This window comes from Euleptes europaea, chromosome 7 (genome assembly GCF_029931775.1).
Source record: "Euleptes europaea isolate rEulEur1 chromosome 7, rEulEur1.hap1, whole genome shotgun sequence".
Lineage (NCBI taxonomy): Eukaryota > Metazoa > Chordata > Lepidosauria > Squamata > Sphaerodactylidae > Euleptes > Euleptes europaea.
This window is the reverse complement of record NC_079318.1, coordinates 55,745,233-55,760,995: the sequence shown is the minus strand read 5'-3', so window position 1 is coordinate 55,760,995 and position 15,763 is coordinate 55,745,233. Positions and strand designations below refer to the sequence as shown.

The window sequence follows — 15,763 nt, the reverse complement described above, 5'->3', positions numbered from 1 at the left end:
TCACGATTTAAATCACTAGTAAGTAAGGCTAGATTTAAATTATGGTTTTCTACACTCTTTTACGGCCTGCATCCATGATAGGTTTTCTACTCCAGGGAGAGAATAATATGATAAACCTCAGGCTATACACACAAAGATCCCAAGACTTGTGGAGTATTCTGCTTAAAAGGTTTCACTTTCATTTTTACTGTTTGCCCCTCCCTCCTCACACTTAGCTCCTTGTGCAGCTCTATTCCACTCCAAACAATCTTCTATTCATTGAACGTCTTGAAACTTAGCACTTAAGGGGTAAGGGGTTGATTCTGTGTACATAGATTTGCAAAGGAACAATGGAATTAAAGTCTTTTTCTCAACTCTGTATGTCTATTTTATAGCATTTTTTCTATGAAGAAGAGGCATGTTATCTCTGCAGACACAAATTCACAGTTTTGAGAAGTGTAAAACTAAGCTTCTATGATACAGGTTGAGTATCCCTTATCTGAAATGCTTGGGGACCAGAAGTGTTTCAGTTTTTTTTGTTGTTGTTGTTGCATTTTGAAACATTTGCATATACATAATGAAATACCTTGGGGATGGGACACAAATCTAAACACAAAAATTATTTATGTTTTTTACACACCCTATACACCTAGCCTGAAGGTAATTTTATACAATATTTTTAATACTTTTGTGCATGTGGGGCATTGTGGAGAACCTGCTGTTGGCACGTCCAGCCTGCACACATGCCATTTTATTACCCTCTGTGAGCGCTCAAAGTTTTGGATTTTGGAATATTTTGGATATCGGATTTCCGGATAAGGGATACTCAATCTATATCTTCTAGATAGAAAAACTGCCCACAATAATCTTGCAGAAACCTCTGGAAGAACACGACATTGTGACTGGATTAATGGACTTCATTTGCCACAAAATTTAAACATTGCATGAGTAAACAGCTTCATGCTAACTAATCCTTATTTCACGATGAATAACCTTTGGGCTATAATGTATCTTAAACAGAAAACTATCTTTAGATATATTTTTCCTCAAAAAACATTTGTTAAAAAAATCCGATTTAAATTTTTTAAAATCCATTTTTTATTTTTTAAAAATAAATCATTGATATTATCCACCCAGCATACCATGTAGTATAAGCACTGTTGAATTTACTAATAGTTTGCTGTTAATCGCTAATTCTTAAACATACTGATATTTCAAAGAACTAATGTTGAATACAGCCTTACCTCTTTAGCAAGATACGACAACACAGATTCCGTTTCATTCAGAAGCGCAACACTGCATTTTCCCCTACACAATCATAAAAACAACAATAAATGTTCATAACTAGCAATTTCTTCTTGCAAGTAATAGAGGTCAACAGATAAGTTGGAATTTGGAAAATCAATTAAAACAATTATTTGTTTACAAAAACAAGACAATGGGTGCAACAAATGTCAAGGTGATATAAGCAAGTTTATAATAGCAACAGCTGAAAGATGAAGGAAGGAAGGAAGGATTACATGCTTACAAAAAGTTAATACTTGGAGATAAATAAATGGGGAGCTTAAGGAATGTTTCATAGCTTTATCTTTAGCCTGTGAAAACCTCCCTTATAAGCATGTTTTAAAAAGAAACCTCAGAGAAGCTTATTTAAAGCTTCATTTCAATAGCAAGCTATCCAATGCTCATGGAACTCCTAGGATGCTAGCTGCCTAGCTCTCTGTGCCAGAAACACTATCAGTGTCAAGTTAATAGACTCAGAAAGAAAATGGCAGAAGGCAGAGAAGGGCTTCAAAAGCACCGAGGAACAGAGTGAAACTCTATTTCTACTTTTTTCACCTGGAACATTGAGACCTTTAACTGATGTCTGGAGGAGATGCGAGGATGAAGAAACTGAGGCTCAATTTAGACAAGCCAGAGTTGATGAGAGTTGATGACTCAGTGGACTGGTTATCTTAGGAAATGGCTGCCCTACATGGGATTACACTCTCCCTGAAGATCAGATTCTGAGCTTAAATGGTGCTTCTACATCCAGTTCTGGGTACATGTAGGGGCCTTCAAATATGCTGAACACTCATAAGCACAAAAGTGGGGGCAGTGGATGTTGTAAATATTTAAAAAAATGGTGGTGGAGAGTGCCTTTAAGTCACAGCCCACTTATGGGGACAATACAGGATTTTCAAGGCAAGAGACGTTCAAATATAGTTTGCCTTTGCCTGACTCTGTCTAGTGATCTCAGACTTCCCTGATGATCCCCAATCCAGATACTAACCAGAGTCGACCCTGCTTAGTTTCTGAGATCTGATGAAATTGGGCTAGCCTGGGCCATCCAGGCCAGGGCCTTAAAATATTAGATATGATAAAGTGGGGGGGGGGGAGAGAAGAAGAATAGTGTCATCTTAAACAGAATTACACTTTTCTAATTCTCTTGACATCAATAGACCTTAAAAGTATATAGCTTTGTTTAGGATGTCACTGTAAATTGAAGAGATACGCAAATAACATGCTACACTATTTAAACATGAGGTCTCTTGAAGTATTGATGGAATTGTCTCCTATATTGAGGCTTCATGTGGCCAATGATGGATGAAAATTCCTCTCTTCAAATCAGAACCTGATTGCAAATTGAAAGCAGCCCCCTAAACACTTAAACAAAGTTAACTTTTTATCAAATACCCACAATGGTTCTAAATTGTACTACAAGCTATGTTATCAGGAGGGTTTCCCCCAGATGACCCTGTTCACCTGCCCTTTTGCATGCATCCACCTACTTCAGTAGTACCGGGGGTGGGGGCGCTAGGGAAACAACCGTGCTTCCTATAATGTTGTATGTCTTGAATGGTTTGGTTCAAATCAAGTCATCAAATATTTAGATGTTTTATTTGGAGATATAATGGCAGGGAAACAACTATATCTTCAGAAGTGCATTTGCCTATACGATAAGGAGGTTTAAATTAAAGCTACATCATATATCCTTTTTGATTACTGAAGTTTTTAGATGTTTACATTTAATCGGGGTTAATATAAAATGATAGCTGCAGTGTCTTCTAAGGAGACACTGTCCTTCAGTGTTACTCCTCTGAAGATGCCTGCCACAGCTGCTGGCGAAATGTCAGGAAAGAAAATACCAAGACCACGGTCACACAGCCCGGATAACCTACAAGAACCAATGAACTCTGACCATGAAAGCCTTCGACAATATCTTCTAAGGATAGTTCTCACGAATCATTTACTGAACTACTGGTCACCAGATAAGCTGAATGATTAAACTCTGATCCATTTACATATTTCCCAAAGGTATATCTAGGAAAACATTTATCTGAACAACTGGGCTAGAAAGGATATTATAGCACAATCCTAAGGGAGGGGCCGAACAGGCAGAGGGAGTGGGCTGAGCCTTACGCCAGAATATCTTGGAGATATGGCAGCATAAGGGTCAGTTACACCAGTGCAGCCGCCCCCCAGAGCCATTTTTAGGCACTGGTGCAGCTCAGTGCTAGCTGCGCACCAGCGCAACTGAGGAGGGGGCACTGCGCCAACGCAGAATCATAGAATCAGAGTTGGGGGGAGTTCAACCCCCTGCTCAATGCAGGATCAGCCTAGAGTATCCCCGACAAATGTTTGTCCAGCTGCTGCTTAAAGACCGCCCACGAGGGGGAGGTCACCACCTCCCTGGGTACCTAATTCCACTGTCGAACAACTCTTACTGTAAAAAAAATAAAAAATCCTAATATCCAGCCGGTACCTTTCCACCCATAATTTAAACCCATTACTGTGAGTCCTATCCTCTGCTGCCAACAGGAACAGCCCCCTGCCCTCCTCTAAGAGACAGCCCTTCACTTAAAGAGTAATTGTGTCCCCCCTCAACCTCTTCTCCAGACTAAACATTCCCAAGTCCCTCACCCTTTCTGAACAGAGCTTGGTCTCCAGGCCCCTGATCATCCTCGTCACACTCTTCTGCACTCGCACCATTCTGTCCACATCCTTTTTGAAGTGAGGCCTTCAGGTACGGCCTGACCAATGCAGTGTACAGTGGGACTATGACAGGGCAGGCCATTGGCAGCGATTTTTAAGGATTTTTTAATTCCCCCCAGATGTCCCCCCCACATGGTTCCAGCATTTTGTAGTGGTTAAGAGTGGTGGACTCTAATCTGGAGACCCAGGTTTGACTCCCCACTCCTACACATGAAGCCTGCTCAGTGACCTGGGCTAGTCACAGTTCTCTTTGAACTCTCTCAGCCCCACCTACCTCACAAAGTGTCTGCTGTGGGGAGAGGAAGAGAAGGTAATTGTAAGCCCATTTAAGACTCCTTAAAGGTAGAGAAAATCAGGGCATAAAGACTAACTCCTCTTCTTCTTCTTCCAAACTGCTCAGGATGCTGACTAAGGGAGTCTCCAATGGGCTGCCTCCTCAGCGCCGGCCAAGCCCCCTCTCCCAGGAACCAATGGCAAGGACCTCTGCCCTTTAAAAATCCCATCCTGGACCTGCTCTCCCCATGGATCTTAAGTTGACTTATTCAGCAAAAAAATATGCTCAAAATATACTGGACACTCCAGTGACTCTTTGGCAAAGGACTGAGTAAAGTATCTAATTGTTGGTGTTGTGACTCATAGGACGCGTCCTTTAAACTTATTCTTTGGGTGTGTCCCATCATTTGGTTTTTCTGGAAAAATGTATTACTCGTGTCAATTTTATATTAGAATGCTCAATGATTTTTGAGGATGTCGATGTACTTTTAAACTATTTGCCTTTCTCTTGGAGGCTAACCCATTGTCAATAAAAATGGACCCTCCATGCCCTTACTACAGCTAAAAGACTCCTATTACAACACTGAAAAGATAAAAGCCCACCTCTAGTAAATAAATGGATTGAGGATCTTAGAACTCTATAAATATTTGAACGCATGGCATACAGAGGGCAACTGTCTTATTTTTAGATATTTGGAAACTGTTTACAGAAACTTGTGTAGATCTGCCCACCACTGTTGTTATATTTTTGTCTTCACTTTATGTATATCCTTTAAGTTTCTTTTCTTTTTTTAGGAAATAAAAATAGAGGGAGAAAGAAAGGGAAAATCAGGCTAGATATGTACAGATTTAAGAGGGGTTAAGAAAGCATGATACCAGCTGCAAAACAGAAATACCGTATATACTCGCGTATAAGCCGAGTTTTTCAGCCCAAAAAAAGGGCTGAAAAAAGCCAACTCGGCTTATACGCGGGTCAATACGGTAGGGGGGGGAGGGAAAACTTAACACTGCCGCCATCCTTCGCCGCTGGCCCGCTCGCCTTCCCGCAGCCTGGGAGCGGCCAGCGGGGCCTGCCTGGGAGCAGGCAGGCCTCACCGCCGCCCCCCCGCCGCCGCCGGCCCGCACCCCTTCCCGCGGCCGGGGAGCAGCCAGCAGGACCTGCCTGGGAGGCTGCTGGGCCAGTGCCGCTTTCCGCCGCCCGGAGCAGCCTGGGGGCGGCCTCCTGCGGCTGCAGGAAAGCCGCCCCCACCGGGCCCGCGCCGCTTTTCGCCGCCAGGAGCCGGTCAGGTAAGCCTGCGGGGGGGGGGGGGAGGAGTTATAAGCCGACCCTCGGCTTATACGCGGGTGCCTAATTTTTGGGGAGAAATTAGGCACCTCGGCTTATACGCGGGTCGGCTTATACACGGGTATATACGGTACTAAGGAAATATTCCAAATGGGACAACTATGATTGTGTTTTCTGGCTTATGACATGTATAAACACAAAATATAAGAACAAGGGCAAGCAACATCCAAAACAGATTACCAGAGGTTACCGGGGGGGGGGGATCTCTATCTGAAATCTGTGTTTTAGTTAATTAATTTTGGCTCAGGCACAGATGTCCTACTCCCCAAAGCACACAGCAGTTCAGACTAAAATGATCACAAGAGTCCCTGGTGGACTTAAAAATCAATTCTATTGAGTCATGGAAAAACATAACATTTGTTATGTATAGACTTGGTTGGCAGAAGTTTAAACATCAGAGCTGCAGTCGGGTCCTAGAATTAACATAGATATTGATCAGTAAGCTTTCAGTCTGGTACTGTATTACTTATGCTATCCTTAGGGTTGCCAGGTCCCCCCTCTTGATCAGCAGGAGGTTTTAAGGGGTGCTGGGGTGGCCGCGTGTGCACAAAGATGTCACTTCTGAGTTTACTTCTGGAAGGCCGCATTTCTGCGGCTGCTTTAGCACTCAAACCCCCAAATTTTGGGGTGCTACAGCAGCCACGGCAGTGCAGCGCTTCAGGGGGTGAACCTGGAAGTGATATCATCGCATGCACGGCCACCTGCGAACACTATCACCGCTCCAAAGCAGCTGGGTGGATTGGCGGGCAATTGCCCACCGAAACCACCCACCTGGCAACCCCATCTATCCTGCACATAATTTCTGTTTACTATTATTATTACCTGTTCATCAGAAATTGTCAGCAAATACATACATATGACAGTGTTATTTTATAAAAAAGTTATTTAACATTAGTTACTTAGCTCAACAATCCTAAAAATCTGAAATCCTGCAATCAGAAAAACAGGCTTGTGTATTAAGTAATTTCCTATTCTCACACAACATGCAGGCTACTTATTTCAGCCAGTTCCCATCGCTTTCTACATTTCATCCCAAATTGTATTTAACTAGGATGTCTGGAAACAAAAAGAACAGAAAAACCAACATTTAAGACAGCAACAAATTATTTGCCATCCTGAATGGGCAATGGAAATGCTGGTAAAAGAGCATACATTCAAACTACAGTGAATGCTAGGCACTGTAAAGGACTGACCCATGTATTTTAACTAGTTCTAGCTATGCGCCTAATTTCCCCATGAAAATACTTCAAGCTATGCTGCCTAAATCCAACTGGATTGTATCCCATGCTCAATATTTTGATGTTCAAAAGCTGTTACAAATGTAGCCTGTGAAATTCATAAAACTCTAAGGCACCCTAAGGATGAAAGGGTTTCCTACTTCACTGTTCACTCCTATCATGGAATACAGACTTTAACAGTGCCATTCTAAGCAGAATTACAGCCTTCTAAATATACTGAAGTCTATGGACTCAGATGGGGAATAGCAATGTTTAAAATGGCGTTGTAAGGCCCCTTTCAGATTACCATTCTGAACAGAATGTTATCCATTGTTGGCCTGATTCTGAGTAAAGCGGTACAGGGACGTGTGTTTCATATAGCTCCTTTCAATCCATCTATGAGCCGTCTCTAAAGTGCTCTGAAGCGCTTCCCCCTCCTCGCCCTTTTTAATGGCGTGTTCTTTTCCGGCCTTTTTTTTTTTAGATGTTCTCAGATTAGCGCTATAGTGCTATTACACCATAGCAATCCAATGCAACCGAATGCTGGTGATGCAGCAATGTTTAAAAAGCTAAAAAAGAACACACGCTAAAAAACACAGGAAAAAAGCAGTCCTTTCAGAAGCGCTCCAGACATTTTAAACAGCACCCTAAAGCAATTCAGAAGTGCAAGGAAGAACTGAAAATGAGAAAGCTGCTTTCATTTTAAAAAAAAAAAAAAAGGCTGAGTCATGGGATGCACACGGGGCACCAGCAGCTTTGTCTGAAAAAGTAAAAAAAATCAGCTAGCAGCCGGGAGCCCAAATAGTTGTGTTTGAAATGACACAAAAAATCCGTTAGCAATTGGCTGCTTAAATGGATTATAAGGGCAGTTTGAAAGGAGCCTAAGTGATCAATCCTGTTCTAGCTAGGGACAGCCAGTTTCTATATTTAACAGTACTGTCCAGACAATGGTCTGGGGGGCAAAAGTTTATTCATCCACAGAAACTGTACCCCCCCTTAAGTAGTCTTGCATGATACATGCAGTAAGAAGAGCTCAGTTACAGTATTTTCCCGTGTAAAAGAAGTGTATAAGAAGACCCCCCCATGTATAAGAAGACCCCTATTTTTTTGAACCGAAAATTAAGACAAAAATAGGGATTGTCTTATACATGGGGGAGAAAGAGTCCTGTCACCCTGGCCGGTGTCTAGTGTTCAAACCGGTTGCAGCCCACTGGGTCGGTGGCGACTGGTTTGAACGCTGGACGCTGGACGGCCACAGCGACAGGACTCTTTCGCTGCTCCCTCTCTTCCCCACCCGTCAGCTGACAGGCAGGGAAGAGAGCAAGGGGAAAGAGGCCGGTGGCCCTAGCCAGCCGGCCACTGGCGTTCAAACCGGTCACCACCCACCCCGCCTGACAGCTGATGGGTGGGACCGGCGGCGACCAGTTTGAATGCCGTACACTGGCCAGCCAGGGCCACCGTCCTCTTTCCCCACTCACTCTCTTCCCCGCCTATCAGCTGTCGGGCAGGGAAGAGAGCAAGCAGAAGAGTCCTGTTGCCCTTGCCAGCTGGCAGCCAGCGTTCAAACCGGTCGCCGCCTACCTGGCCCGGTCGGGTGAGTGGCGACCAGTTTGAATGCCGGACTCTGGCTGGCAAGAACCACAGGACTCTTTGGCCGCTCGCTCTCTTCCCCGTCTGTCAGCTGATGGGCGGAGAAGAGAGCGAGCAGGGAAAGAGGCCAGCGGCCCTGGCCAGTGGCTATGCCCATCGGCTGATGGGCGGGGCCAGCAGCAATGGCCGGCTTCTGTGTATAAGACAACCCCCAATTTTGTGGCAAAATTTTAAAGAAAAAACATCGTCTTATACAGTAAAAAATACGGTATTTTACTTTTGAACCACGCCTACATGTAGTGTGACCAATTGTTTATCATATCAAGGCAAACTCATACAAATAGAAACGACAAATAAATGATGCACTATCTTCTCCTAGGTCCTGCAGTGAACATAATGCTTCTGCGTGACATCTAAGGCTTCCTCAATTTCTATTTCTGAACACAGTTCAACGCATGGAGATAGCTCCCAAAGGTTTCCTGGATTTGGGGCTTGCTGGGAATGGGCTGCAGCCAGATGGCTAGGCTCCTGAAGCAGCCATTAAAACTCACTGCATGGTCCATAAGAAAACAGGAAGAACATAGGACCAGATCAGTGGCCCACCTAGTCCAGCATCCTGTTTCACACAGCAGCTAACTAGTTGCCCATGAGAGCCAATAAACAGGGTAGGAACCAAGGTCTTCCCCCAATGTTGCCTCCTAGCACTGACTTTGTATAGAGAGGTTCCCTTCAGTCCCCATGGTTAGTAGCCACTGTTAAACCGATCTTCCATGCATCTGTCCAACCCCATTTTAAAGCCATCTATGCTCCTGGCCACCACTACATCCACTGAAAGTGAATTCCACAATCTAATTACTCATTGAGTATCTAAGCATTTTGTTTTGTCTGTTCTGAACCAACTGCCCTTCAACTTCATTGGATGCTTCGAGTTCCAGTAGAGGGAGAAAAAGTTCTATCTACTTTCTCTAGCCCATGTATAATTTCACAAAGCTCTATAATGTTCCCCCTTAGCCATCTTTCCCCCCACTAAACTGAAGGTCCTAGACTCTTCAGCCTTTCCTCATACGAAAGGTGCTCAAAATCCCATTCACTGTGATAGTCTTAATAATCACAAGAATAAGCATTGCTCAGTACAATGACAAATAATGTCTTGCTGATATTGTGAAAGACATTATTTTCTACTGTACAATTAGTATTTAAACTGTGCCAAAAGGAAATGAATGGTAATGACACTGCAGTGTTTTGTTGTTCTTCGTTTCCCTAAATGCTTAGAGTATCAACATGTTTGTTTACATTATCAAACAAGCAAAACTGAGTAGAACTGGAACGGCTATAGTATTTCTCGGAGCTACGAGGAGACGATGTACCACCTGAGGGTCGAAAGCTGGGGAAAAAGAACTGACAATGGCCAGCCACACCCTGTCATGCTTGTAAAATTCCAGAAGCATCTACCAGACCACTGTTGGAGATAATGCTCAGTACTTAATGGACTTCTGGTCTGACACAGTAAGTTATGTATTCTTCTGTTCTTCATGCCAACTAAGAGGTAATTGTTTTAAAGATAGTGGGCTGGATCCCAATACATCCATTCCACTGATGCACAGTTCCTTGCACCTTGAAGTGACTCTGAGGACACATGAGGCAGGAGGGCAATTTCATCCCCTTCCCCCCTCACTCTGCAGCAACTTGTGTTGCATGTCTTTTTCTCCATGCAGGTTACTTTTCAGTGCTCACTGGCAACTGCTCAGAAAAGGGGAATGAAGAGATCAACCACCAACAGTGTACTTGGCTGGTCCAACCCATTCTATTTAAGATTTATTTTTATAAGTAATTATTTGCATTACTCTTATCATGTCCATTTTATAGTTAGGGTGTGTTCGCAGTAATATTGTATCACTGGATGAGTTCCCACCAGTGTAGGAGATGTGCTTGGCAACCCTGGAATCACTGGCGCTCCTTCCCCTTGGAAAGCTGAGAATGGTGCAGCATACAATACAGAAATAATGATCTATCTTCCTGAAAAAAACAGTTAAGAGTAACATGCTCTTTTTAATAACCAAAATACTATCCCAACCTTACTTACTAGCATCCCCTTGATATCACTACAGTTTTTCTTGTGTAAATGGAACAACAAGCAGAGAGGGACTGCAATCGAAATGATGATGCAAACAACAGAAGATACTTTATCGCCAAGTCACTGTTCAAGTAAAAATTGTATATGTGTGTGACTTTGCCTCTTGTGGCGGCCATTGTGTGGTTGCACCCACCACCCTGCGTCAAAATTCCAAAGGTGCCCACAGGCTCAAAAAGGTTGGGGACCCCTGGGCTAGACTGTGGAACTCTAGTCAGAAATACCCAGATTCAAATCCCTAACCATTTTGTATCATCCTCACTCAGACTTACCTTACAAAATTATTCTGAAGTTAAAAAGTGGTAAGGAAACCCTATACATATTGTGTTAAAGTTCTTAAAAGTCATGGATGAAGCAGTGAGAGAAGGTCCACAGGTAATAATTTATTCTTTATTTTCACCTTAATGTGTTCAAATAAACAAACTTCTCCCACCACCACCACACTCAAAGATCTTCAAGCATCAATGCTGCGTAATTAACCACGCAAATGTCCCAATGCAAAGGCGGGGGGGGGATCTGACAGATCCCACATGGCATTTTCTGAACAGCAGACTCTTTGGCATTATACAAAAAGTTGCTTTCCAAATTCAATAAATCTCAGAAGCAGCACAGAAGAGATATTGTTCAAAAATAATGTAACAAGTGAAGGGCACAGAAAACCACAAGGCTGCATAAAGTAGCTCAATGGATCAGGGCCACAACTGACAGATACACAATACTCAGCAACTGTCTGCTCACACTGCAAAAAAACAAACAAACCCTGCATTTAAAATTTCCTAGCATTAGTAATCATCACAGAACAAGGAAATTTGCTTGGGAAACAACCATACATCAAACAGCCATGAGAGGGAGCAGCTGTACAGATAAAAAAATCAACTGGGGATGCACACAGAGCTACAGTATCTATCTGCAAACCAAGGTGATCCTAGGATGCAGAAAAAGCTTATTTTCTGAAAAACAACTGACTTGAGAGTAAAAGGCACCCAAAATATTATAAATGGTGTTTGTGCATGTACAAGATATCACATTTTAAAGACGTCAGAGTTCAGCTTTGAAAACCAGCAGGCAAAACCAGGTAAGATGGCCTCCACCCCAGACCACATATTCCACTCCCAACAGCACTGGGTCCAGCTCACCTACTACCATACACCTGCTTCTCTCTCCCACACACACAGCACAATGGATGTGGTAGACAGGTGGGTCAGCAAGCAAGGGACTGGCAGGCAAAGTGAAAGCAGACAGGTGAGAGGGGAAAGGGAAACCAAAGTGGGCAGGCACGCAAGCAAGCAAGCAAGCAATGGATTGGAAGCCAAAGCAAGCAAGAGGGCAGGAAAAAAATCCAATGGAGATGGCAAGAGAGAAGTAAAAGACAGAGCTGAAGGGATATATTAGATGCTGAGACAACACTGAGGAAAGGGTAGTGGTGGGATTTCTTTTTCTCAGTGATTCTTTGCACCCCATCCCTGTTCTACATATTAATCATATATTTTAACTGGGAATGATTAAAAAAACGCAAACCAATAACTAAACCGCATATGCAATAAAATCCCTTCATTATTTTTGTATATTAGGGGTGTTAATAATGTAAGAGGAGGGGAAGAAAAACAATGGCTCCCTTTAGGCTACACAGAAACACACAACAACTTCTCTACATCCACACCCAGCAAAAGGCAAGTAAAATATATGTTTTAACATTTTAGCCTGGCAAGTTCATGGGTTTTTTTTTCAAGTCAGTTTTGCTGAGCAACACTGCACTCAACATTAAAAAAAACCTGCAGGTTACCAGAAATGCAATTTAGTAACTGTATAAAACAGTGTACGAGAAGCAATAGCACTTTTCTGAAATTACAAGGACCCAAGTTTCATTTAAGCACTCCTTCAAAGAAACATGCACAGAAAGGCAGTAGATGAGGGAAGCAGCCTCCAAAAAGCCATTGTGTCCCGCGCCCAGGCTAGCCCCGGGCGCGGGACTGCCCGGCGGCGCACTTACCGGGCAGGAGGAGGCGAAGCCGGATGGGGAAAAGGGGGCAGGGCCGACAGTGCCACAGCCCGCGGGAGCCCCGGGAGAACTGCCGGCCTGGCCGGGAGGACTGGGGCCGAGCGACTTGGCAACGCCGCCCGGTATTGGCAGGGTTTGCGTGGCGACACCTCCGCCGGCCCAGGCGCTGGGGCGAAGTCCCCCGGCAGAGGAGGAGCCGGGCTGGAAAGGGCCGGAGGGGCGAAGGGACGGGAGCGGCAGAGCACGAGCCGCCGATCAGCTGGGGCGGGGCCGCAGCCCTCCTGAGGGGGAGGGCGGATGGACGGAACTGCCAGGGGCTGATTGGTGGAGCCCCTGTCAGACAGGAGGGGAGGTGGGAAAGGGGTGGAACCCCGGAGGGCCTGGCTGGCTATATGACGGGGAGGGGGTGGAAGGCCAGGGAGGAAGCGGTGCCGGGCGTCCCTGGAGCTGGTGTGGCTCAGAGGAGCAGGAACGGACCGTGGGCTGAAGAGGAGGAAAGGAAATCCTCTCAGGAGGCCCATTCTGAGGCCAAAGGAAGTCCTCTCCAAGTCAAGCGGGCCAGGCCGCGGGGCTAAGAGGCGGGGCCCGAGGGGACGGATCCTCACACATTGGATAGACAGGAGACCAAGTGTTTTCATGGAGCTAGCAGCAGGCACAGTTTAACCAGGAGGTTACATCCATAACATGATTCCACGTGTTTTCAGTAGCTTCTTACCTGATGTGTGTTGCAGGAAGAGACTCATACTGGCGAGACAGAAACAGCTCCCTGTGTTTCAACTGATGTTTCTGTTTATCAGTTAAATCTACCTCTTTAGGAATTTCATATTCTTCTTCGACTTCTTCTGCAGGAAGGAAGGAAGGAGAAGACTGACATTATCTTTAGACCCACTACTGCAGGCAGAATTTTTTTCCCCTATGACCCTCACATCTTGCTTTAATTGAATTGCTCTTTTCATTTCTTGAAATCATATATAAGAAAATCATATTCCTCCAATAAAAGACTGATATTTCAGGGGGATATCTGAATGAAGTCTCCCCCCACCATGTAGGACAAGCAGTGCACTCTTGTATATTAAGTACACACTTTGTTCCTTCTAGCAACCTACTTTGCTCTGTAAAGAAAACACTCAATATACAAGAGTGCACTGCTTGTCCTACATGGGGGGGAGACTTCATTCAGACCTCCCCCTGAAATATCAGTCTTTTATTGGAGGCATATGATTTTCTTATATATGATTTGTTTATACATTAACTTATAAGTCTCTCATCTACCAAAGTATTCAAAGTGACAGACCATAAATTTAAAGAAAGCACATTAAAATGCATGTTTTCATTACATTTCTTGAACCTGTCACTATCTACAAGAGGCCTGCAAATAATATGTAGAATAAAATATATCCCTAATGTTACACAGTTTTTTCTTGCTCTCCCTTTAATTATTTTCTTAGCATTTTTTGCAGTATATAATTACTTGTGCCACATATATATTTTAGGTGCTCCTGCCTGTTATCCAATCTCCACAAGTAGTTAGACTAGTAGAGCTCACTTCTTAGGATAGGGCTTTTTGTAAGTTTTGGTTTTGGAGAGACAAATGTTAGCTATTTTGTTCCATTCAGCTGTGTCATAACTCATTAAAGTGGTCGTAATGTGTATCAAGAACTAAGCTTTGGCTGATGAAGACTGTTGAATAGGGATTACATCCACCCATCTACTACTGCAAACATTTTGTCCTATTATTGTAATAATGTTTGTTAACGTTTTGGCTATTTGGCCACATTTTGTAATTCCTGTAGATGTTTAACATCTGTTTGTTACTTGTTCAGTATTTGGTGTAGTAAATAATTGTTAATGCATTTTTTTTTTATCATGGTGTATTGTATTTCTGGCTTGCTTGCTGAGATCATACAACTGATTACCAAATTTTATCCCACACAACAATCATGCAGTTCAGGCTTGCATGCCCATGCCCTATTCAAACACTACACCCACACAAGGATATCCAGTAACCTTTGGGGCACAACAGATGTGCCAGGAGGATGGAAAGGAAGGTGTAATAAAGCTTCCCCCACCATACACAGGATAATTTTAACAAGTGGACCAGGATTAACATAGTTCACAAGGGTTTTCATTTTTGGTTAAAGAGAGGCATTCAATCCTAAGCAACCTTAAGTGGTACAAAACAGGGACTGGGTTTTCACCTGAGTGTGAACTAATTCTGTGTACAACTCCATATGGTTAGCCATGTTAGTCTGTAACAACAAAATAGAAGAGGTGTCCAGTCCTTAAAGATGCAAAAAAAGTATTCTAGCATAAGCTTTTGTCAATAAGAGTGCACTTCATTAGATGCTCTAACTAAAAAAAAAATATTTTGTTGGAATAAAGTGTGTTAGTCTTTAAGGTGACATGGGACTTAGGTTTTAAATTCGTGCATGACTCATTCAAATTCAGCTGCTGAGCAAAGAAGCCTTTTGACATCCAGGAAGAAAGAATGTGTATATTGTCCCAGACCCTGATGGAAAAAATGATCTTCTTGAATGGGGGTCATGATATAAATACCGTATTTTTCGCTGGGATGCCGCCCCCCAGCGCAGCGGTAGTGGGGCGCCGAGCCGGGACGCCGGGGCCGGCTGGAATGCCGCCAGCCAGCTGGGGGGGGTGGGAGGCCCCTCCCAGCCCCCCAGCGCAGCAATAGAGGGGCACGGAGCCGGGACGCCAGGGCCGGCATCGGGAGGCCCCTCCCAGCCGTGCAGCGGCAGCGGGGTGCAGAGCCGGGCAGCCCAGGGAGCCGGCTTGAATGCCGCCAGCCAGCTCCAAGCCGCCCAGTGCAGCGGCAGCGGGGCACCGAGCAGGGCAGCCCCGGGAGCCGGCTCAGCTGCTGCCAGCCAGCTGGGGGGTGGGAGGCCCCTCCCAGCCGCCCAGCGCAGCGGCAGCGGGGCGCGGAGTCAGGCAGCCCCGGGAGCCGGCTTAAATGGCGCCAGCCAGCTGGGGAGGTGGGAGGGGCCTCCCACCCACCCCCAGCTGGCTGGCAGCACCCGAGCCGGCTCCCGGGGCTGCCCGGCTCTGCGCCCCGCTGCCACTACGCTGGGTGGCTGGGAGCCCCGGGAGCCGGCTTGAATGCAGCCAGCCAGCTGGGGTGGGAAGCCCCCCCCTGCCGCCCAGCGCAGCGGCAGAGGGGCGCAGAGCCGGGCAGCCCCGGGAGCCGGCTTGAACGCAGCCAGCCAGCTGGGGTGGGTGGGAGGCCCCTCCCAGCCGCC

The 15,763-nt window shown here is 45.0% G+C and overlaps 1 protein-coding gene across 4 annotated transcripts in view; it reads right to left on the bottom strand.

Moving 5' to 3' along the window:
• MTA3 (metastasis associated 1 family member 3) overlaps window positions 1-15,763 on the bottom strand; it is a 162,099-nt gene that overhangs the window by 112,574 nt on the left and 33,762 nt on the right. For all 4 annotated transcript variants that reach the window (XM_056853108.1, XM_056853109.1, XM_056853111.1 and 1 more), the window contains exons 4-5: window positions 13,225-13,351; window positions 1,224-1,287 (exon numbers count right to left, since the gene is read on the bottom strand). In XM_056853108.1, the coding sequence (XP_056709086.1) occupies window positions 1,224-1,287; window positions 13,225-13,351 (191 nt within the window). The remainder of the gene's footprint in view (window positions 1-1,223; window positions 1,288-13,224; window positions 13,352-15,763) is intronic.